Here is a 24,761-nt window from a genome sequence, read left to right as displayed (position 1 = left end):
TACAATTACCTTTGACTACTCTCGACGATTCATGAACAATTATATGTATGTATATATGTATATGTACAAGTAAAAACGACTTTCCTACAGTAAAACACTATTTGCTACAGTGAAATCGTACTTTGCTACAGTGCTACAGTAAAATTGACTTTGCTACAGTGAATTGCTACAGTAAAATTGACTTGCTACAGTGAATTGCTACAGTAGCACTATTTGATGTCGACGAACTAGAAACAAAACGCCATGCGATCGCATGGCAAAAACACTGAAAACTCATGCGATCGCATGAGCTACAGTAAATGAAAAAGTATTATAAATACGCCAGTTTGTTCGACGAGTTACTCACCCCAATTTCTTTTCTTCCTTCTGTAAACGATAAGATATTTATAATTTTAATATTATAATTTAAATAAGGTATTTACGAGGGTATTTTAATTCGGGTTTCAAACCGTTTCAAGCTAAGGTAATATTGGGTATTGTTCGGGGTATTGTTCTAGAATCCAAGGCCAACCATACAGTCGTCTACCATCATTACGTCTACGCTATTTCCCTACAATATTGAATCACAATATTGAACTGTGAGTTATAGTCTCCCTTTTTAAATACTTTAAATATTTTTGGGCTGAGAATACATGCAATTTATTTTAAACGCGATAAGACACAAGTACATACTAAATTCTACACTGAGTTAAACCGAAAATCCCTTAGCTTTGGTAACTAGTAGCTGCCAGTACATAGGATATGGACTGGTGGGCGCGAATAATTGTATATGGATCCATAGGGCTTGACATCCCCGTCCGAGCTAGAGCGCTAGCCTTTTAACGGACGTATGTTATTTGAGTTTAAGACACGTTGGTTTGCGTGTATTAAAACGAATGGGGTAATTATCACTATAGCGTTAAGTTTAGTTGCCAGGGTGCTCTGTTACGTAGAATCTATTAACTTTTGATGAAATCTTGTGGTCTATCTTTATATATGTTTATGACTCGAGAAATTAAACCTATACCTCACCAACATTCGTGTTGACTTTTTAGCATGTTTTATTCTCAGGTTCTTAGAATGCTTCCGCTGTGATGTGCTTGTTGCCTGCATGGAGTCTCTCATGCTTTGTACAAAGTTTATTGCATTCAAAATAAAACTGCGTTGTGTAATAAATAATTGGACTGTGATGTCAACCTGTAAATTAAAGACTTATGTATTTCGGGGTTTTGCTTATACCTAAGCACTTGCCCACATGTTTATAACTTTCTATGTTTAGAAAGTTACTTATTTTAATGAATGCAATATTTTATCAAAACGTATCATATAGAGGTCAAAACCTCACTGTGGAATCAATGATTAACGTGCCGCGTCAATAGCGATTTTGACGGGTCGTTACAAATAAGCTACATCACCAGGGATAGTCACTAATGTTTCTCCACCCTTATTCTTCGGCTGTGAACTGCTTTGACCTTGTTCCTCTTTTAATCTATAGCAGTTCTTCTTCATATGTCCCTCTAATCCACAATGATGACATTTATATGTTGGTTTTCTGCCATCAGCTGACCTGCCGGTACATATTCTTGCAGTTCGTCATCATATTCTCCTACACATGACTCAGACAGTTCGTCATCAGACGAAATCAGTAAGGAGGAGGATTTCGCTAATGAAATAAAAGAGATCACTAAGGAGAAATTCCAACTTGCTATAGATAATAAAAACAACCACAATAATAAAATGTCCTTAATTATTAAAAAAGAACAGGACCATTCGATCCGTAACCACCCTTATTGTATTAAACCCACTGAGGTAACGGGTACCTCAAAACCCCAACTAAAAATAAAATACACTGCCAGAATGTCTGTCGGACCATGTGCACACAAACAATTGGCAGAGAGAACCAAATGGGAAGAAGTTTCTGATAGTTCTGAATGAACGACCTCGCAACCATAAATCTTCCATGCGCTATTTTATTACTTATGTGTGCTACTTTATCTTGTTATGTAAAATAAGCATATGTAAAATATCAGTATTGTATGGTATTGTATTATTTTGGTTTATTAATAATAAATGCATGGAATGATTATTTGTATTATTACTACTTCTTACTATTATTATTACATAATAATGTAGTAACTCGCTATAATTTTTCATAGTGGAATATTATTAGGATTTTAGTAGTTAATTCCTTGTACTAGCTATTATGTATGAACTTAACGGGTAGGTAATACCCTAGAAATAATTATAAAATGCTAATAAGAAGAAAAGGCTTTTATAATAATCGGTTCATATTATTAATATGCTACGATTAACTATTGACAACTCATTTTACCTATAATATTCTATATGATTAAATTATATCTGTTGTGTTTATTGAAGAAACATGTCTCAAATGTCGGATGCTGAGTTTGAGCAACTAGTCGAGAAACGTGTGAATGAAAGAATTGCTGCAACCGAAGCAGCAAAAGCAACAGCCGAAGCAGCAGCTAAAGCAGCAGCCGTAAACACAAATTCACGAAACGGATGCTCATACAAAACTTTTCAAGGATGCAAACCACAGACGTTTAGTGGAACTGAGGGACCAGTCGGTCTAACCCGATGGTTTGAAAAGATGGAGTCCGTTTTCAAAATCAGTAATTGTGCGAACGGAGACAAGTCAAAGTATGCTTCGTGCACGTTGCAAGATGGTGCACTTACTTGGTGGAACAATTATGCTAAAGCAGAAGGAATAGATACGGCATATGATATCTCTTGGGAAGAACTGAAAAAGATGCTAATCGAGGAGTACTGTCCTCGAAACGAGATCAGAAAAATGGAATCTGAGTTACGTAATCTGAAGGTTATCGGCACAAATCTCAATAACTATGAAAAGCGTTTCATGGAACTAGCCTTGTTGTGTCCCGAATTGGTGCCAAATGAGAAACGAAAGATAGAAATGTATATTGACGGTTTATCGATCAATATCAAAGGAAATGTTACATCGTCCAAACCGAATACGATGCAGGAAGCCATGACAATGGCACACTAACTCATGGACCAGATCACAGAGAGTTCGATTAAGGCACCAATTACCGAAGTCAAGACAACTGAAGGAAAGAGGAAATGGGAAGACTATAAGGGCAAAAGTACTCACCTGAAGAAACAAGAAACTTTTAAAGGTAAACAAGATGGGGCAACTGCAAGTCCAAACTATAAGGGACCCCATCCGTTCTGCAAAAGATGTTACACACATCATGCAGGTTATTGTCAAGTGGTCTGTGATAAGTGCAACAAGAAAGGACATGTGGCGAAAGATTGTTATGCCACCGTTTCTGAAGTAAAGACAAAACTGACCGATGTCAAGAAATGTTTTGGATGCGGGAAGTCTGGTCACTTTATAAATCAATGCCCTGATAAGGAGAAGAACAAAGAACCCGCACGTGGGAGGGCATTTAATGTTAGTGCCAGTAAAGCACGTGAGGATCCTAATCTTGTCACGGGTACGTTTACCGTTAATAATCAACTAGCTTCTATTATGTTTGATACGGGTGCTGATAGAAGTTATATGTGTAAAGACTTTAGTTTTAAACTAAAATGTGCATCATTACCTCTAGACGATAAATATACTATTTAATTAGCTAATGGTAAACTGATAAAAGCCGATAAAATTTGCCATGGTTGCGAAATGAATCTCGCTGGTGAAACCTTCAAAATCGATTTGATACCCGTAGAATTAGGAAGTTTTGACGTAATCGTTGGCATGGACTGGATGTCCAAAACAAGAGCGGAAGTTATTTGCGCTGAGAAAGCAATCCGCATCCCTCGTAAGGATGAAACGTCATTAATGATTTATGGGGAGAAGAGCAACTCAAAGCTGAACTTTATCAGCTGTATGAAGGCCCAGAAACTTATAAGAAAAGGTTGTTATGCTATTCTGGCACACATAAAGAAGATCGATACTGAAGAAAGAAGCATTAATGACATGCCGGTTGTAAGAGAATATCCCGGAGTATTTCCAGAAGAATTACCGGGGCTACCTCCACATAGATGTGTAGAATTCCAGATTGATCTCATACCAGGAGCTGCACCTGTAGCCCGATCTCCATATAGACTTGCACCTTCAGAAATGCAAGAATTACAAGACTAGTTGCAAGAATTATCGGACCGTGGATTTATTCGTCCTAGTTTTTCACCTTGGGGTGCTCCTATTCTGTTCGTCAAGAAGAAGGATGGATCTATGAGAATGTGCATAGATTACCGAGAATTAAACAAATTAACGATCAAGAATCGGTACCCATTACCGAGGATTGATGATTTGTTTGATAAATTGTAAGGATCAAGTGTTTATTCTAAGATTGATCTACGCTCCGGATATCATCAACTGAGAGTGAAGGAAGAAGATGTTCCTAAAACCGCGTTCAGAACCCGTTACGGTCACTATGAGTTCCTAGTCATGCCTTTTGGATTAACTAATGCTCCAGCAGTATTCATGGATCTAATGAATCGCATCTGTAGACCGTATTTAGACAAATTTGTTATTGTTTTTATCGACGACATATTGATTTACTCAAAGAACAAGGAAGAACATGAGCAACACTTAAGACTGGTACTAGAGATACTCAAGAAAGAAGAATTGTACGCAAAATTTTCGAAGTGTGATTTCTGGTTACAAGAAGTACAATTTTTGGGCCATGTTGTCAATAAACATGGAATTAAAGTTGACCTCGCCAAGATCGAAGCCATTAGTAAATGGGAAATCCCGAAGACTCCAACACAAATTCGCCAATTCTTAGGTCTTGCTGGTTACTACCGAAGATTCATTCAAGATTTCTCTAGAATCGCCAAACCCTTAACTGCATTGACTCAAAAGGGAAAGAAGTATGATTGGTCCACAGAACAGGAATCCTCATTCCAGTTATTAAAGAAGAAGTTAACGTCTGCACCCATTTTGTCATTACCGGAAGGAAATGATGATTTCGTGATCTATTGTGATGCTTCACGCCAAGGTTTAGGATGTGTATTAATGCAACGCACAAAAGTCATCGCATATGCCTCACGACAACTAAAAATTCATGAAAAGAACTATACGACGCATGATTTAGAACTTGGAGCAGTAGTTTTTGCACTCAAAATATGGAGACACTATCTATATGGCACCAAGTGTACAGTGTACACTGACCATAAGAGTCTTCAGCATATTTTTGATCAAAAACAACTCAATATGAGGCAACATTGCTGGGTAGAGTTGTTAAACGATTACGATTGTGAAATCCGTTACCACCCCGGAAAGGCTAATGTTGTAGCTGATGCCTTAAGTCGAAAAGAAAGAGTAAAACCTCTTAGGGTTCGAGCTTTGAATATTACAATTTGTACTGATCTCACAAAGCAAATTCAAGCAGCACAGTTAGAAGCTTTAAAAGAAGAAAATGAAAAAGGCGAAATGAGCAAAGGGTTAGAAAAACAACTTGAAGTAAAAGCCGATGGAACCCTGTATTTTGCTGGTAGGATATGGGTACCAAAACATGGTAACCTAAGGCAACTAGTACTGGATGAAGCACACAAAACGAGGTACTCAATTCACCCAGGAAATGGGAAAATGTACCACGATCTCAAGAAGTTTTATTGGTGGCCTAATATGAAGACAGAAATTGCTACTTATGTAAGCAAATGTTTGACGTGTGCAAAGGTCAAAGCTGAGCACCAAAAGCCGTCAGGATTACTACAACAACCAGAAATTCCGCAGTGGAAATGGGAAAGAATAACCATGGATTTCATTACGAAATTGCCAAGGACTGCAAGTAGTCATGATACTATTTGGGTGATAGTTGATCGTCTAACTAAATCAGCTCACTTCCTACCAATAAAGGAGACAGACAGTATGGAGAAATTAGCACGCCTATATTTGAAGGAAGTAGTTTCCAGGCATGGTGTACCTATCTCCATCATATCTGATCGTGACACCCGATTCACATCACGTTTTTGGCAATCATTACAAAAAGCATTGGGAACTCGATTAGATATGAGCACCGCTTATCACCCACAGACAGATGGTCAAAGTGAAAGAACAATACAAACATTGGAAGACATGTTACGGGCATGCGTGATTGACTTTGGAACCAGTTGGGATCGACACTTACCGTTGGCAGAATTTTCATACAATAACAGCTATCATACGAGCATCAACGCAGCACCATTTGAAGCACTTTACGGTAGAAAGTGCAGATCTCCTATCTGTTGGAGTGAAGTAGGAGAAAGACAACTTACTGGACCAGAAATTATTCACGAAAGCACCGAAAAGATCATTCAAATACAACAGCGATTGAAAACGGCCATGAGTCGCCAAAAGAGTTATGCTGATGTAAGAAGAAAACCGCTAGAATTTCAAGTGGGCGACAAAGTCATGTTGAAAGTGTCACCCTGGAAAGGCGTTGTACGATTCGGTAAACGAGGAAAGCTAAGTCCTAGGTACGTAGGACCCTTTGAAATCACCGAAAGAATTGGAGCAGTTGCTTATCGATTAAAGCTACCGCAAGAACTTAGTAGTGTTCACGACACATTTCATGTGTCAAATTTGAAGAAATGTTTAGCTGAAGAGGATGTCGTAATTCCTCTTGACGAAATACGACTTAATGATAAACTCCATTTTGTCGAAGAACCTGTTGAAATCATGGACCGTGAGGTCAAACAATTAAAACAAAGCAAAATACCGATAGTTAGAGTTCGTTGGAACGCAAGACGAGGACCCGAGTTTACTTGGGAACGTGAAGATCAAATGAAGCAAAAGTATCCACATTTGTTCACTGATATCGCTCATGAAACAGGTACTACTCAAAAATTTCGGGACGAAATTTTCTTTAACGGGGAGGTACTGTGATGACCCGGAAAATTTCGACTAATTTAAACCAATTCTCTATACGATTTATTATTTTGGCACGTTAAACAAAGTCTGTTATATTGAGTCTCAAAATTTTAGAACTGTTCATATATACAATTACCTTTGACTACTCTCGACGATTCATGAACAATTATATGTATGTATATATGTATATGTACAAGTAAAAACGACTTTCCTACAGTAAAACACTATTTGCTACAGTGAAATCGTACTTTGCTACAGTGCTACAGTAAAATTGACTTTGCTACAGTGAATTGCTACAGTAAAATTGACTTGCTACAGTGAATTGCTACAGTAGCACTATTTGATGTCGACGAACTAGAAACAAAACGCCATGCGATCGCATGGCAAAAACACTGAAAACTCATGCGATCGCATGAGCTACAGTAAATGAAAAAGTATTATAAATACGCCAGTTTGTTCGACGAGTTACTCACCCCAATTTCTTTTCTTCCTTCTGTAAACGATAAGATATTTATAATTTTAATATTATAATTTAAATAAGGTATTTACGAGGGTATTTTAATTCGGGTTTCAAACCGTTTCAAGCTAAGGTAATATTGGGTATTGTTCGGGGTATTGTTCTAGAATCCAAGGCCAACCATACAGTCGTCTACCATCATTACGTCTACGCTATTTCCCTACAATATTGAATCACAATATTGAACTGTGAGTTATAGTCTCCCTTTTTAAATACTTTAAATATTTTTGGGCTGAGAATACATGCAATTTATTTTAAACGCGATAAGACACAAGTACATACTAAATTCTACACTGAGTTAAACCGAAAATCCCTTAGCTTTGGTAACTAGTAGCTGCCAGTACATAGGATATGGACTGGTGGGCGCGAATAATTGTATATGGATCCATAGGGCTTGACATCCCCGTCCGAGCTAGAGCGCTAGCCTTTTAACGGACGTATGTTATTTGAGTTTAAGACACGTTGATTTGCGTGTATTAAAACGAATGGGGTAATTATCACTATAGCGTTAAGTTTAGTTGCCAGGGTGCTCTGTTACGTAGAATCTATTAACTTTTGATGAAATCTTGTGGTCTATCTTTATATATGTTTATGACTCGAGAAATTAAACCTATACCTCACCAACATTCGTGTTGACTTTTTAGCATGTTTTATTCTCAGGTTCTTAGAATGCTTCCGCTGTGATGTGCTTGTTGCCTGCATGGAGTCTCTCATGCTTTGTACAAAGTTTATTGCATTCAAAATAAAACTGCGTTGTGTAATAAATAATTGGACTGTGATGTCAACCTGTAAATTAAAGACTTATGTATTTCGGGGTTTTGCTTATACCTAAGCACTTGCCCACATGTTTATAACTTTCTATGTTTAGAAAGTTACTTATTTTAATGAATGCAATATTTTATCAAAACGTATCATATAGAGGTCAAAACCTCACTGTGGAATCAATGATTAACGTGCCGCGTCAATAGCGATTTTGACGGGTCGTTACAAATAAGCTACATCACCAGGGATAGTCACTAATGTTTCTCCACCCTTATTCTTCGGCTGTGAACTGCTTTGACCTTGTTCCTCTTTTAATCTATAGCAGTTCTTCTTCATATGTCCCTCTAATCCACAATGATGACATTTATATGTTGGTTTTCTGCCATCAGCTGACCTGCCCCTGCTCTTACTTCTGCCTCTCCATTTATTTTTGCTACTCATTCGCTGTCTCCCCCGATTCTCTGTGACAAAGGCATGGGTCTGATCTGTGCCCATGTCCTTTCTCCTTGCCTCTTCACTGAATAGGACATCCTTGACCATTGACATGGTAAGTTTGCCATTCGGTGCTGAGTTGCTGAGTGTTACTACCAGCGTTTCTCAACTATCGGGAAGGGAGCTAAGTAGCAGTAGCGCCTGAACTTCATCGCCAAGCGGCATCTCTACAGACGATAACTGGTTGACCAAGTTCTGAAACTCACTGGTATGCTCGACAACTGAAGTTCCACTTTTGAGCTTCATGTTGACTAAACGCCTCATCAGCAGGGCTTTATTCCGAGCAGTCTTGGCCTGGTACATGTCCTCCAACTTTTTCCAGAGGACATATGCGTCTGTCTCTTGTGCAACATGGTGAAAGACACTATGATCAATCCATTGACGGATCTGACCAATAGTTTTTTGGTTTGATTTCTTCCACTCTTTCTCTTTGGTAGAATCAGGGTTTATACCCTTCAATTCAATAGGATCGAACAAATCCTTACAGCTGAGGAGATCTTCCATCCGAGGTTTCCACAACGTGTAGTTTGTTGCTGTGAGCATAATCATAGCTCCGGAAGATGATGTTGACTCTTCTGTGGACATTATCACCTTAAAAATAATTTTTCAACACAAACGGGGTTGAATTGTAGAAAACAGAGATCACCGTTACGTCCGGAACGGTTGAAAATGGTGGAATAGACACTTCGCGGCTTAAATTCCACTTACGGGGCAAAATTATAATTTTTATAAATTTCAGGGACCAAAAAAATGAAATTCTGAAAATTTCAGGGACCAAATTGTAAAATTTCAGAATTGCTACAGTACCGCTACAGTACTGCTACAGTGACTGCTACAGTGCCGCCAGCTGCTGCAGTAAATTGCTACAGTGATCGTCTTCTCCGGCGAAAATTCCGGCACCGGTCGTCTTCTCCGGCGAGATTCCGGCGAGTTGACCAAACTTTGATCGCGTTTTCTGGGCTTGTTATAACTCCGTTTAAGTCGCCGTTTTTTGCGTTGGACTCGGTTCGACGAGACGAATCCAATGGTACACTCAAAATTGGATTTTAAGAAAACTTCAGAAAACCCAAAACTCGACCAACGTCTCTAACCAAGCTCTGATACCACTTGTTAGGAAGAGGGGATCGCCTGGACGTTGGGAGATATAAATTTGAGAGAAAAAAAAATCTATTACTCACAAGAATAGATTTACAGAGTATTACAAAACTCTTACAAAAAAAAACTCTCAAGCTCACACACACTCTCTAGGTTGTGATTACACTTCTCTGAATGATTTGGGATGATTAACAATTAAGGTTTGCACCTCTATTTATAGTAAAAATTCTATGGCGGTGGAAGGGTGTGAACGGAGATGGTGGGCGGCCGTCATCGTGTTCATCTTTGCTTCTTCTACATGGTGTTCAAAGAAGGCTACTTTGAACATCTAGAAGGTGAGCTTCTAGATTGTAGGCCGGAAACTTTCATCTCGTGCTAACTCATCAATGGCGGACACCGAGACGTTTGCGTTTCAAGCTGAAATCAACGAGTTGTTGAGTCTCATCGTCAACAAATTCAACAGTAATAAGAAGATATATCTTCGTGAGCTTCTTAGTAATTCATCTGATGTAAGTCTTCGTTTAATTTTATTATTAAATTATGATTGTTTAACGTTTTAATCTGTTCGATTTGTTTATTCGCTTTTGCAATAATTGTATAGCCGTTTACATGTATCGATAATTTTACTACGTATATTGAAGTGTTTGGTAAGCTTTGAAAAAATCAACATCGACAAATTCTTTAATATTATGCTGTTCATGCATAAATGCCCTATTTAGCAAAATATTACTAAATGATCTGTATACCCTATTTAGGCTCTGGATAAAATTCGATTTATGAGCTTGACTGACAAGAGTAAGCTAGATGCACAACCAGAGCTTTTTATTCATATTATTCCTGACAAGACTAACAACACGTTGACCATCATTGACAGTGGAGTTGGGATGACCAAGGCTGGTGAGTATATTATTTTGTACTGTTTTTACACTTTTTATTTACTTATATTAAAGACGTTATGACCTTATATATTTATATTTATTTTCAGATTTGGTGAACAATTTGGGTACTATTGTGAAATCTGGCACCAAAGAGTTCATGGAAGCTGTAGCAGCTGGTGCAGATGTTAGCGTGATTGGACAATTTGGTGTTGGTTTTTACTCTGCTTATTTGGTTGCTGGCAAAGTTGTGGTAACAACCAAACATAATGATGATGAACAGTATGTTTGGGAGTCTGAAGGTGGTGGGTCGTTCAGAGTAACTAGAGACACTTATGGTGAAACCCTTGGCAGAGGTACTAAAGTGACACTTTACTTAAAGGAGGACCAGCTTGAATACCTCGAAGAGCGAAGACTTAATGATTTGATCAAGAAGGATTCTGAGTTAATCAGTTACCCGGTATCTTTATGGGTTGAAAAGACAACTGCAAAAGAAATTTCTGATGATGAAGATGAAGATGAAGATGAGGAAGAGAAGACAAAGAAGAAGATCAAGGAAGTGTCCCATGAGTGGTCGTTGGTGAACAAGCAAGAGCCTATTTGGAAGAGAAAACTTGAACTGACCAAAGAAGAGTATGCTGCTTTTTACGAGAGTTTAACTAAGGATTTGGATGATCACTTCAACGTGAAACAATTTTCAGTCGAGGGTGAGTTGTAATTTAAGGTCATTCTTTTTGTTCCCAAAAGAGCACTGTTTGGTCTTTTTGACACGACGAAGAAGAAGAAGCCGAACAACATCAAGTTATATGTTTGCCGTGTTTTTATATATCATGGATATTTGTGAAGAATTCGTTCCCGAATACTTTAGCTTTGTAAAGGGTATGGATTTACATTACTTTTATCCACCCTTTAAAATTTTGACAGCTAACAGAAATTAAATTAAGAAAAACTTTTCACTAAGTTGTCAAAAGTTAAAAGATTACAACTTTACAAGCAATAGAAGGCATGGATTTACATTACTTCTATCCACCCTTTAAAATTTCGACAAAAGAACTCGTTCCTGAATACTTGAGCTTTGTAATAATACGTGGTCATATCTACACTGGTTATATACTGTTTTAAATATAAATACTAATTAATTGATGTGATAAATGAAAGCTCGTTTAGACTTAATGGTTTGTTCGAGCTTGGGGTAAAGCTCGAGCTCGTTTAATTTTGACTCAAATCGAGTTTTTAATGAGTAGAGCTCAAAGTAAGTCGTGAGTAGCTAAGCTCATTACACCTCTAAACAAACGGGTTTGCAAACTGCTTTGACTAACAGGTTCGGGTATGTGAACCGCCGACTAAACTGGATCGTTGTATGCCTTCTAAAGTGGATCGTTGTATGCAATTGAATCAACAATAATTAAAAAACAATCGTACAGTTCTGGATCAACACTTGGTCAAGCATAATGTGTAAACTTGATCAAACATACATATTATAACACCAATAGTAGTCACAAAGTGAAGTTGAATAAATGATATACGTTGTTTCTTAAACACAAGTATGTTATAGGGTCTTAAAAAACCATATTGGGAAAAAAAATGTATTATTGACTAAGGTACAAAAAAACAATGTTTGTATATATCCCTATCCCCTTCAGGCACGCCATAGTGAAAATTGAGAAGTAGAAAAAATGACTAGTTGGCTACTAGTTCATGAATAGCGTCACTAACAGCTTCATCCTCAGATCTAACAGCAAGTTTCATCGCAACCTCTTTGGCATTATCGACTCCAAATGATAATCGAACAAGTACCTTCACGTTGCCTACGTATACACCTGACAACAAGCATGTGTGTGACCGTGAGTTGCCTGCAACCACCTCTGTCCCCTGAAACATAATACCATATAGATTCTGTTATTAGAACCTTTTAACAAGGGTAGTATTTAAATTAAAAAAAAAAAAAAATGAAATATAATATTGACTATATACGAAGTAGTATTTAAATTATATTTAGTTACCTCGCAAGGTTGCATGCCAAGAAGGTTGATAACGGCACTAACGGCTTCTTTCAAACTGTCCCTTGGGCCAAGGCCATACTCATCAACACGTTCAAAGTCTTCACCCAAATTATCCCATGCATTTCTAAAATTAGAAACCCCAACCTTAAGCATATAATCTGCCGAAACCACCTCAAATTCTTCCAACTGGTATTCATCTTCCACACCATCTTCCTCAGCCTCACCAGTTGAGGTATCAACCTGGAATCATGTTTAGAAAACATCAGCATTAGTAAAAAAAAATAATAATAATAAAAAAAAAAAACAAAAAAACAAAAAAAACAAAATACTTGTATATCACAATGTTAAAAATGTGTGACGATATTACCTCTTTAACGATGAACCTCAACACATTAGAAAACTTGCCAACAGCTGGAACCCCTTGTAGTTTTTCAAATGCAACAAATGTTTGTCCTGGTGTATCATATGGTAAGGACTTTAATGGTTTTGTTGCTAATTCTTCAAACTCTTCAGCTTCTGAAGCATCTACTAAAATGGTAACCTACAACCGAGCAACAACAACAAAGAGTTTTTTTTTCTGTTAATATTACTTAAAAAAGAAAGTTTCATGGCTCAAAAAGAATTTATCCTTGAATTTAGAGCTTACATCTTCCAATAACTGCTCAGGAATCGTATTGGTACAGTTGTACTGGAACACAATGTGCTTATCAAATATGTGTTTGACAACATTCACTGCATACTCGGTTTCAGCTTCGGTAAGCTCCACTGGTGCTGAGGACTGATAACAAAAATTACTTATTTACAACAACACTATAATCAGAATATCAGATAAAAAAAGACAATAGATAGTTTATGTGCATAAGTTTCATTTTGGCGTACGACCCGTTTCCGTTTAAGCTATATTTAATAATCTGACCCATTCGACATGGTTAATTCGACCCATTCTTAAGTAAATGGGTCGAAATTGCCACCTATAAGAATATGCCATTACCGAACCTTGAAAAGCTGCCCAAAATTTGAGAACTCCGGAATTGACAACAGTAACTTCTCATAAGAATCGGCTGTTGAAGTGGGGCCAGCCGGAGGAGCACTTAGACCAGTAGGCTTTTTAGCCGCAGCCTTTTTCTCTGCATATGGTTGAGACTTGACTTCCCTTGGCACAGAACTGACATTAAAAGGTTCTTCCGATGGTTCCTGCATTATAAAAAAAAAAAAAAACAATTACACAATTTGATTACGAAGATAAAGTTGTAATGTACTCCATAGAAATTTGGTGTAGCGCCTTACATAGTTTTTTAAACTAGTTTCGAGGTTGGCCAATGGAAGATCGAATGATCCAAACAGGAATTCTTTAACATCTTTATCAGTTTCAACAACAGATCCGTCACCTCCAATAGTATTCAAATACAAAGTAGCCCTATCACGAACCTACACAGAATGGGTCAAAATAGGCTTGGGTTATAAATACCGAACAATTTAAACTATAGGCTAAGTCAAAATATTGCATTAATTTAGGGACAGATGAATCAATAAGGATATATAGAAAAACATATTATTAATATATACAACTGACCTCGTCATCATTATCATATAGGCAGCGTCTCAGCAAAACAAATATGCGAGGCTGCAATACAGTATAATTCATCTGAATTAGTAGTACAAAAGGTTCACCTCGCTTAAATATTATGACAAGAAATGGAAGTTTAGATACCTTCAATGAGTCAACCATAGCACCAAACTTAGCCAAGGTGCTCACTGCACTGGCTCGAACAGTTGGGTTCTCAAGTATGACACGGTTATATATATAACGTATGAATTTGCTGGGATCTGATGTCTTTGGTCCCTCAATGCCTAGAAAATGAAGAATCTGACCATGTATTCAAGTAAACATGTTTACTATAATGACAAATGAAAATTCAAGAATGCTAAAAGCTGGGAAGAAAATCTAGAGGTGGCACAATGGGCGAGTTGGATAATGGTGCAAAACCAATTTTTTTTTTTTTTTTTTTTTTTTTTTTTTTTTTTTTTTTTGGTACGGGTCAAACTTGCATCGATCCAAAACAATTTCTGTCCAAAAAATAGATCATAACTGCACTATGGGAGTTTTTTAACCCGTTAAACCCACTTCGGTCAGGCACTCCTTTTTTCAAAGGTGAGTGATAAAACATTAGCCGAAACAACCCATTGATCCAACAAGAAAAACAGCAAGAAATTCAAGATAAAGAACATGTGATAACCTGTGTTGAAAGATATGTAAATTCACAGTCCTCGATGAATTCACACAAGTGAAGGAGGCCACTCTCTTTTGCATCTGGAATATCTCTTATAATAGTTACAATTGAATCCACAATCGCTTTCTTGTACTCAAATCCACCTTCCTCCCTCAAGATATTGCTTAAGAAACCCATCCTGTCATAAGAAATAATTAAATAAGGTAAATTATGTGTTTCTCACAGTTAAAAATTTTAGTGAATAATGTTGAAGACACTCACAAGGTTCTGAATTTAAGGGGGAACTTTAAACACAATGATCTAATGGCATCAACTACAACGATTTTGAACTCGTCCGCAATGTCAGACATGAAGTTAGTAATTTGTTTCATCAAACGATCAACGCCAGATTCATTGCCTGTTTTGAGCAGTGTAGTAATGGCAAGAGTTGCGATACTTCTATTTTGGTCTGAAATTAAGCTCTCCATATCTATGTTGCATGTAGTTACAGCCATTGGATGAGTCATTGCCACCTGTACAAGATACCAACTATCATCTATCACAACAGGTTCTACAGATCTAATATACACTGTGTACACTTTCAAAGGAGAAAAAAATGTGAACATAACACAAACATATCATCGCCTGGTTTTAATCTAGGGGACCGAAACAATAGAACTAAGCTGTCAAAGAATTTATTTGAAATGTACCCCGTGATGACTATTTGGAACAAAAAAGAGAAAATCGATATTTCTTTCATTAACCATTGGCGATTAAAGCATCACACTTTCTGTTAATCTAGTGTATATAAGCAAAAGCAGCCATAAGAAAATGGATCGTGATAAAAGGAAATGGAATGAATGGACCAACAAAATTGTTTTCATGTTTATGACAATTGACACCTACAGCAAGATATATACCATGTGAAACTGAAAACAGTTGGGTTTCTATACAAGTTGAGAGTATACCTTGTTTAATGTTCTAACAGCAGCAAAACGCAAAACTGGTTTAGACGAACTTAAGAAGAGCTGTAGGACAGTAATTGCAGGGGTTAATTCTCGGCTAGTAACGCCACTCAATTCTGTAATTGCTCGTGCTGCTTCGAAAATGACCATCTCTGCCTTGTGGCGGAGACAGCCTTCCAAATAGTCATAAAATGGACGGTCCCCAGTTTGACTGTTGCTTGACTCCCGAATAACCTGAAAACAAATTTAAACGTATGTCCATAACAATAAAAAATAAAAAAAAAAAGTACATAAGAATTAAAAAAAAAGAAAGAAAGAAAAAGGATGTACCTGACTAGTATAACGGATCAACAGGCATTGAGCCAGCGGTGAACGAACAGTACCCTTTGTCAAGCTTGTCACTAATTTGCTCACAGCTAACCGATCGTTTTGTCTTATCTACAGATAGAATGGTTCTATTTAAGCAATGGTTAAAGTGGTCAAATAAACCCATATGATGGTCAAGGGTACTTAAATGAGGTCCATAATTTGTAACAGACTGTATGAGTTTGATGTTATAAGAATACAGAACATATTTAGAAGCTAGTGAACCATAAATATTACAATCTGCAACATTCAACGGCCATACCTGTTGAAGCAAAGCAAGTGCATGAAATTGTACAAGTGCAGCCCTTGATTGAACAGCTTCTTGTACCTCATTGCTCCATCTTTTCACTATCTCTGGATTTGTCTAAGATGCAAGGACATTAAATAAGTAAAGATTATAGATATATAGAAAAAGAAAACAACAAAACTAATGAAAATGTTCAAACACTATGTTGCACCTGGAGTAAATGGATACCACTGACTAGGGCTGCACTTGCTACTACAGGGTTTTTGTCAACAATAGCTTGTTTTAGGTATCTTTCAATTTGAGTAAGAAGAGTTCCATCTGTAATGCGACAGAGAACACGAATAGCATTTGCTCTGTACACATCGGTCTTGCTATTCATGTCTTTCATAAGGGAACTTGTGACAATAATAACCTAACATGCAAGAGAAAATTAACCATGTTATTCAATCCTAACAGCCTAATGTATCTGTAGACAATTTAAATATATAAGATTATTTGTTGAGACCTCATCTGCACAGGGAGAGAGCTCTTTTATTATTAAATAAACCATTCTTCTTAATCCAATATCTTTAGCCTGGAAAAGTTTTGTTACTGAAAAGAAAACTTCTGTGGCTTCGGTCTGCAAAAGAGCAGCACAAATTAGTAAATCAAGATTATGCCAAATAAGATAAAAATATTATACTGCAACAATTTCAGGCACAACAAAGATGCAATGATGATGCCATGTAAGATTATGATATATATGTATGCCACATAAGCACATAAAAAAACTTTAAGTTCAGAACATTATGATTATACTCAACCCGAAATATAACCCAAATAAATTACTCCTTGCAGAGATTAGATACTTATATGTAACCATGCAACAACGAAATCTATACATAAACTTCAACATATAAAGGCTTTCCTATCTGCTTGATGTGAAAGGTTACTAACATGGAGTATGTGTGTGTGTGTGTGTGTGTGTGTGTGTGTGTATATATATATATATATATATATATATATATATATATAGAGAGAGAGAGAGAGAGAGAGTAGATAGAAGCCCTAGAGTTATTTTCCCCTCTTACAGTAACCATATATGTATTTGTATAGAAGTCGAGTGTTGTCTTATGAACAGTGGATGGAACGCGATCTAACCTTTGTGAAGCTATCACCTTGGTTCAGAAGATAAAGCAGCTTTGTAATAACCTGTCATCCAAACAAAGATCATAAAGCGTTATATCAAGAATGCAAAAAAATGAATCAAAAAGTTAAGTAGAACATGTTAATTGTTGAATTAAAAGATGCACCTGAGAACATCTCCTTGAATCTAGCTGAGGATCATTGAACACCCTAGCCTCCTGAAGAACAGCTCCCTTCTCAATTCCTGAAAAGGGGGAGTACTCGGCTGCACATGACAAAGTAAACTCATTTATACACAAAACATACAGCAAGGTCCATTTATAAGGTTACACAATTGTCATGATCTTTGACGAATCTGAAGTATATGATTGCCAGTAAAAATGTAACAAGGAAGTGTGAGTCTATACTTCTAGTAAATAATACATAAATTCAGGTAAATCACAACAGTTACAAATAATACTGTCATTACATCAGCTATTCAGCTCTTGGTAAACCAAATATTCAATTAAAGAGAACTTGACCTACTTCACAAACAAACAGAAATCATCAGTGATCAGATCAACAGAAGTAATGTTGTCACAAGCTCACCAATCATATCTAACATAAAGTTATCGTTCGCACCTAATAACACACGGAACAAACAACTATAATATGAACAGCGTGGTAATGCCAAATATGATACTTGAGCTGCTTAGGCTCAGTATAACTCCAAATATAAATCTCTCCGGTGGCATTATGACAGAGATTTAGGCTTGGCAAGGACAGTTCATGACTCTGAATTCTGACCTCGTTTTTTTTTTTCAGTTCATTGGTTCAGGCTTCAGCAACCACTAAAATGCTCCCTAACTATAATAACATCCCTAGCTTATAATAATTTACAACATTGCACATAATTTAGGCACATAAGTATCACAAACCACCCGTCCTTATACCATCTTCTCAAATACCAAATCAGATATACCGATCTTAAATCTCATAAATACACTGATCTATATCATCTTCGACCAATGTAAAGCATATAACTTTGACATTGCCGCCAAAGATTTTGGACCTACTCCTACATCACTCGGTACTTATAGCTGAAAACATCACTAGTATTAGATATAGTCACTCCTCGATTATTATAATGCAATTCAACATTTAGACATATGACTCTATAATTATCATACAAATCATGATAAGCTATCCATAAACTCTATTATAGTTCCATCGAATCTTCATAAACACACATTCCAGCCAACCTGATTACGGATCACCTGACATCCAGCTAACATCACATTTATAGGAGCTTACAGATTAACTTAAGAATATTTTACTATCAAAATCTATCCAACCACGATGTAGATCTAAAAACAGCACCTAAATCATATAGATCACAAAGTATCACACTCAAGTCAACCTGAACTCACAACACTATTCAAATCGATCGACATTACAATTTGAATACCTAATTAACTGCAATGTAGATCTAAAATCAAATTGGAGATCGTATTAATCACACACTAACACAGAATAACAGAAATGATAATCATAGCGATGAAATTGAAACAAAATTTCAGATGATTACATTAAAGTAAATCAGTGAATGGAGACTGAAATGAATAAAAGCTTTACCTTCTTCGTCGCGATCATCGTCTTTCTTCACGTACTGTGCCATTATAGAAAGAGAATGAGCGTTTTATTAGACCTAATTGTATAATCGATTGAAATGATGAATCAGATCTTGATGTTGTGTGTCGGTGGGAGTGAAATTGAGAGTCAAATTGGATGTTTACGAGCAGATCTCTCTCTATATATATCTCCCTCTATCCTTGCAAGAGAAACGTTGGTTCGAGCGTTTTATCAGACCTACTGTACTTAATATTATACTTGTAGTGGTAATCGGTGTTAGTAGTTGGTGTTGTTGCTTTTTGCGTGAGTTTGATTTATTCGTGGGGTTGGTTTTTGTATTGGTAAGGAGTAAGGCTGTAAATGAGTACTCGAGCTCCACTCATTAAAAGCTCGAGCATGAGCTTGCACTTTATTTGAAGCTCGTTTAGTAAACGAGTCCGAGTTCGAGTTTCATATCTCGAGATCGAACAAGCTCGCGAGCCTAAACAAGTTTTTCATTTATTTACACCAAATATTAATTTTTATAATTATAATGTTAATGATATGATATAATATATAATATAATATAATATATAATATAACTAGTTAAAGATCCGCGATTTCGCGGGGTTTTTGAAGAGTGTTTTTGCAAAAAGAACTTGTTTGCTGGGCTTGTGATATTTTGATACTCCGCGGTAATGTGTTGGTAGTAAACTATATTATTCTTTTAAATTTTAATACTTATGTTAATAATAACTTTTTATTTTTCTTCATTTATTTAATACTATATAATATAGTAATAAATTTATATATGTATTTTGTTTATTTTTAGCGTCTTTCAAACGAACTGATGTTACTTCCGAGCCTACGTAGTGGTAAAAGAGTTTCGTGCTTTAATTTTGCACGATGTAGATACAAATGGACGTTGAAACAAGAAAATTCGAAGAAAAAACCAAACCTCTGTGTGTCGTATGGATTTAGCCGATTTCGAAAAGAAAATCGACTAAAGCCTGGAACAGAATGTTCATTCACTTACCATTTTAAAGAGTGTGCTTTTTATCTTTTTCATATTTATAACAAATGATAACTATAATTCGTGTGATGAATACTTGAAGGAAATGATCAATTGAATTTGTCAGTATCTTAAAGTTTTATATTAGTGTTGTTTGTGGTTTAATATTTTGTTTGCAATTGCTATGCTTTTGATCAATGGATTATGTATTTATGTAGCTGATTGTCCTTGCAATTGTTCATCTATATCATTCATGTTTTTTTTATTATAATTAAAAATTTTGTTTATTTGATGATTTTTCGATAGTTAATAAATACGAATTCTCATTAAACTTAGAATTAAATAACGAAAAATAATTTTCATTGAAACTGAAAAGGCTGCGTACCCAAGTATATCCGATGGTACAGGAAAGACAACATGTCGGTCGTGGAGATCATTGTTGGGCTCTGCAGGTTGGTTTTCTTCATTCATTTACTCTGTATCATATTCAAGATCCAATTCTTCATCACTTTGATGTCTCAAGTATATTAAACCCGAGCTGCTATCATTTTCATTATTTTCATCATTAGCGATATGATTATTCTGATACTGGTAATGGACATCAATGTTGGTTTGGCTAGTGTGATCACCCGGACTTCCCAACTTTCAAGGTATTAAATGTTGATTACTCTCGTATGAGATGTGATCACCCGGACATCAATATAGGTATTTTATTATTTTTTATTCATCTAACTCTTAAACATACTAAACCCTAAACTCTAAACCCTAAACGCTATTCAATAAACCCTAAACCCTAAATCATAAATTCTAAAATCTAAACACTAAACCCTAACCTCTAAACAATAAACCCTAAACACTAAATCATAAACCCTATACACAAAACTCTAAACCCTATATCTAAACTCTAAAACCTAAACCAACCCTAAACCCTAAACCACCAACGCTATACTCCACACACTAAACTCTAAACACTAAACTCTAAACCCTAAACCCTATACACCAAACTCTAAACCCTAAATCACCAACCCAAAATTCTAAACACTAAACCCTAAACCTTAAACAATAAACCCTACACACTAAACCCTAAACCCCAAATCCCAAACACTAAGCCCTAAACTCTAAACCCTAAACACTAAGTCCTAAACCATAACCATTAAACCCTAAACCCTAAATCCTAAACCCTAAACCCTAAACACTAAACCCTAAGCACTAAATGATAATGCTAAAAATGAACATATATTGCATAGCATTATCCCTCAAGAAAGACAAGCTTTTAGTTGCAACTGTTCTATTTACAAGTGATATTCGTTTAAATAATAAAAGGTGAAGACAAAAGACAGATTCGATAAATTGATGACGCAAACGACCAAAAAGCTCAAAAGTACAAAATACAATCAAAGAGGTTCCAATTATTGATAAGAAACGTCTCAAAATTACAAGAGTAAAAGATTCAAAACGCAAAGTACAAGATATTAAACTATTCGCAAGGACGTTCGAAAATCCGGAACCGGGACCAAAGTCAACTCTCAACGCTCGACGCAACAGACTAAAAATTACAAGTCAACTATGCACATGAATATAATATAATATATAATTAATTCTTAAAATTAATATATATATTATATTATATTTAAAAACCGTCGGCAGAAGAAAACAACCAAATGTGGCTCTCCCCAGCTGGTCATGCGATCGCATGGCTTTGAAGGGCAAAGTTCATGCGATCGCATGAGGCTCTTTTCCAGCTCACAAGGCCTATAAAACACGAGCTCTGGTGTACCATATATCATATATCTTTCTCTCTATCTCGTAAACATATATATATATATATATATATATATATATATATATATATATATATATATATTATAATTATAATTTTAATTTTAATTTTAATTTTAATTTTAATTCTAATAATAAGGGTATGTTAGCGAATGTTGTAAGGGTGTAAGTCGAAATTCTGTCCGTGTAACGCTACGCTATTTTTAATCATTGTAAGTTATGTTCAACCTTTTTAATTTAATGTCTCGTAGCTAAGTTATTATTATGCTTATTTAATCCGAAGTAATCATGATGTTGGGCTAAAAATATTAAAATTGGGTAATTGGGCTTTGTACTATAATTGGGGTTTGGACAAAAGAACGACACTTGTGGAAATTAGACTATGGGCTATTAATGGGCTTTATATTTGTTTAACTAAATGATAATTTGTTAATTTTAATATAAAGATTTATAATTGGACGTCCCTATAAATAACCATATACACTCGATCGGACACAATGGGCGGGGTATTTATATGTACGAATAATTGTTCATTTAACCGGACACGGGAATGGATTAATAGTCACTAGAATTATTAAAACAGGGGTGAAATTATGTACAAGGACACTTGGCATAATTGATAACAAAGTATTAAAACCTTGGGTTACACGCAGTCGATAACCTGGTGTAATTATTAAACAAAGTATTAAAATCTTGTTACAGTTTAAGTCCCCAATTAGTTGGAATATTTAACTTCGGGTAATAGGATAATTTGACGAGGATACTCGCACTTTATATTTATGACTGATCGACTGTTATGGACAAAAACCAGACGGACATATTAAATAATCCAGGACAAAGGACAATTAACCCATGGGCATAAAACTAAAATCAACACGTCAAACATCATGATTACAGAAGTTTAAATAAGCATAATTCTTTTATTTCATATTTAATTTCCTTTATTTTATATTTAATTGCACTTCTAATTATTGCACTTTAATTTATTGTTATTGTATTTAATTGCACTTTTAATTATCGTACTTTTTAATTATTGTATTTTATTTCATCGCACTTTTATTTATCGCAATTTCATTATTGTTATTTACTTTACGCTTTAAATTAAGTTATATTTATTTTTATTATTTTACATTAGGTTTTAATTGCGACTAAAGTTTTAAAATCGACAAACCGGTCATTAAACGGTAAAAACCCCCTTTATAATAATAATATTACTTATATATATATATATTTGTATTTTTATAAAATAAAACTAATATAGCGTTAAGCTTTGATTAAAAGATTCCCTGTGGAACGAACCGGACTTACTAAAAACTACACTACTGTACGATTAGGTACACTGCCTATAAGTGTTATAGCAAGGTTTAAGTATATCCATTCTATAAATAAATAAATATCTTGTGTAAAATTGTATCGTATTTAATAGTTTTTCCTGTAAAAATATAAGCTATTTTATATACACCTCGCATAACATCAAGTATTTTTGGCGCCGCTGTCGAGGAGAAAAATCTAGCTTAAAAGCCGGAAGCGCAACGCTAAATATAAAAAAAAAGATTTTTATTTTTAGTTTACTTTTATAAAAAAAATACACTTTTGTAAAAATACGTTTTAATATATTCAAAAATATAAAAAGAAAAACAAAAATATAAATATTTTTAAGAGTTTGTTAAATTTATAAGTTCTATAAAAGTTTCTTTATCTTTATTTTATAAAAATATAAGTTTTTTTTTAATTTATATTAATATATTACATAAATTTATAAAACAAAAATATAATACAGCAAAAAAAAATAATAATAATAAACTTTCGGCCTGTACTGTAGCAGCCCAGTGTCTAGCCCGAAACCCTAGCCCATGCGATCGCATGGCCGGGTAACATAGAACTCATGCGATCGCATGAGCTCACCTGACACGTCTGATTAGTCTGCCAACTGCATTAATTACGGTGTAATAATAATAATTATTATTATTATTTAATTAAAACCCTAATTAGGGTTAGGGTTAGTATTTTAAATAATTAATTTAGTTTTATTTATTTAATTTGTATTTTAAGTTTAATTAGTTTAATTAATTTATAAAATTAATAGTTTTATAAAATAAATAATATAAAAATAATATTTTTATAAAAATTGTAATTTTTTACAACTTTTAATATATTTTATTTTTCGGCGCCTTTTACCTATGTATCAATTATCACTCCAATTAGTAATCTCAATTTGCAATTTTAATTTTAAGTTAGTGATAGTAATAAGGTTGGGTTAGTCGAGTGTTTTTAAAATTTTATAAGTCGCTCTTTTTCTTTTCTTTTTCGCCCTTTTTCGACGCGCTTTCTTTTTCTTTCTTATTTCTCAACATTCTAGTTTTAGGACATAGATTTTTATTCTTCTTCTTATCTATATTTCTTAAAATTACGAAAATTTATTTTAAGTGGTTAAATTGATAGACATCAAAATTTTTTGGTTCGTAGTAATAGTTGGATTTGTACGTGGACCGAGTTATTGGAGCCAAACAGTACTCAATTATATTGAGACCAAACGAATCCTGCCCCTCTGCTGCATCTTTTGGCTATTCGAAACGTGGGCAAAATCAGAAAAGTCTATTAATTAGATAACTTATATAATTTTTCTTTCCTTTTAAAAACTAATAGGATATTCAGTGAATGCACCGAGCAAGACGTTCACCACCTTTTGTACGTTCACCACCTGTAACCAGATCAAGACATCTAGCAAATATTGTCGCCGTTGTTTTTTCTTTAGAATCGTCATCCAGTCAACCAAGTACTCCAATTCAAATTTCCGATAATCCATTTTTTAAACCCGACCTCACAATTGAGAATCCGGAGAATATTCAGGGACGATTCATAGATCCTGAACCATTAATTTTTCCTCCGGAACCACCAATCATTCA

At 35.2% G+C, this 24,761-nt stretch overlaps 2 protein-coding genes across 2 annotated transcripts; one reads left to right on the top strand and one right to left on the bottom strand.

The window, feature by feature from the left end:
- Positions 1 to 10,069: 10,069 nt before the first annotated feature.
- On the top strand, positions 10,070 to 11,310 carry LOC139872227 (heat shock protein 90-2-like). Its single transcript, XM_071860071.1, has 3 exons — positions 10,070 to 10,192; positions 10,439 to 10,580; positions 10,669 to 11,310. The coding sequence occupies exons 1-3, from the start codon at positions 10,070 to 10,072 to the stop codon at positions 11,274 to 11,276; spliced, it is 873 nt and encodes a 290-aa protein (XP_071716172.1). The 3' UTR covers positions 11,277 to 11,310.
- Positions 11,311 to 12,010: 700 nt separating this feature from the next.
- LOC139871571 (coatomer subunit gamma-2-like) lies at positions 12,011 to 19,254 on the bottom strand. The gene is made up of 18 exons (XM_071859275.1): positions 19,089 to 19,254; positions 17,642 to 17,739; positions 17,490 to 17,540; positions 16,855 to 16,968; positions 16,561 to 16,761; positions 16,365 to 16,466; positions 16,067 to 16,174; positions 15,740 to 15,970; positions 15,054 to 15,304; positions 14,799 to 14,970; positions 14,273 to 14,428; positions 14,135 to 14,185; positions 13,849 to 13,989; positions 13,558 to 13,755; positions 13,208 to 13,339; positions 12,929 to 13,102; positions 12,562 to 12,801; positions 12,011 to 12,430 (listed from the first exon to the last, which is right to left on the bottom strand). Exons 1-18 carry the CDS (start codon positions 19,129 to 19,131, stop codon positions 12,239 to 12,241), a joined length of 2,655 nt encoding a protein of 884 aa, XP_071715376.1. The 5' UTR covers positions 19,132 to 19,254; the 3' UTR covers positions 12,011 to 12,238.
- Positions 19,255 to 24,761: the final 5,507 nt, after the last annotated feature.

This window comes from Rutidosis leptorrhynchoides, chromosome 10, assembly GCF_046630445.1.
Source record: "Rutidosis leptorrhynchoides isolate AG116_Rl617_1_P2 chromosome 10, CSIRO_AGI_Rlap_v1, whole genome shotgun sequence".
Taxonomy (NCBI): Eukaryota; Viridiplantae; Streptophyta; class Magnoliopsida; order Asterales; family Asteraceae; genus Rutidosis; species Rutidosis leptorrhynchoides.
The sequence above is the reverse complement of the archived record's forward strand: the minus strand, read 5'-3'. Positions and strand labels throughout refer to the sequence as shown.

What these genes read in the sequence shown, in the direction of transcription:
- LOC139872227 (XM_071860071.1), top strand. Translation starts at nt 10,070, where the DNA reads ATGGCGGACACCGAGACGTTTGCGTTTCAAGCTGAAATCAACGAGTTG. An exon ending in TTCTTAGTAATTCATCTGAT is followed by an intron (nt 10,193 to 10,438) that starts GTAAGTCTTCGT and finishes TACCCTATTTAG; the next exon opens with GCTCTGGATAAAATTCGATT. An exon ending in AGTTGGGATGACCAAGGCTG is followed by an intron (nt 10,581 to 10,668) that starts GTGAGTATATTA and finishes ATTTATTTTCAG; the next exon opens with ATTTGGTGAACAATTTGGGT.
- LOC139871571 (XM_071859275.1), bottom strand. Translation starts at nt 19,131, where the DNA reads ATGGCACAGTACGTGAAGAAAGACGATGATCGCGACGAAGAAG. An exon ending in GTGGTATCCATTTACTCCAG is followed by an intron (nt 16,467 to 16,560) that starts GTGCAACATAGT and finishes CTTGCATCTTAG; the next exon opens with ACAAATCCAGAGATAGTGAA. An exon ending in TGATCCGTTATACTAGTCAG is followed by an intron (nt 15,971 to 16,066) that starts GTACATCCTTTT and finishes ATTTGTTTTCAG; the next exon opens with GTTATTCGGGAGTCAAGCAA.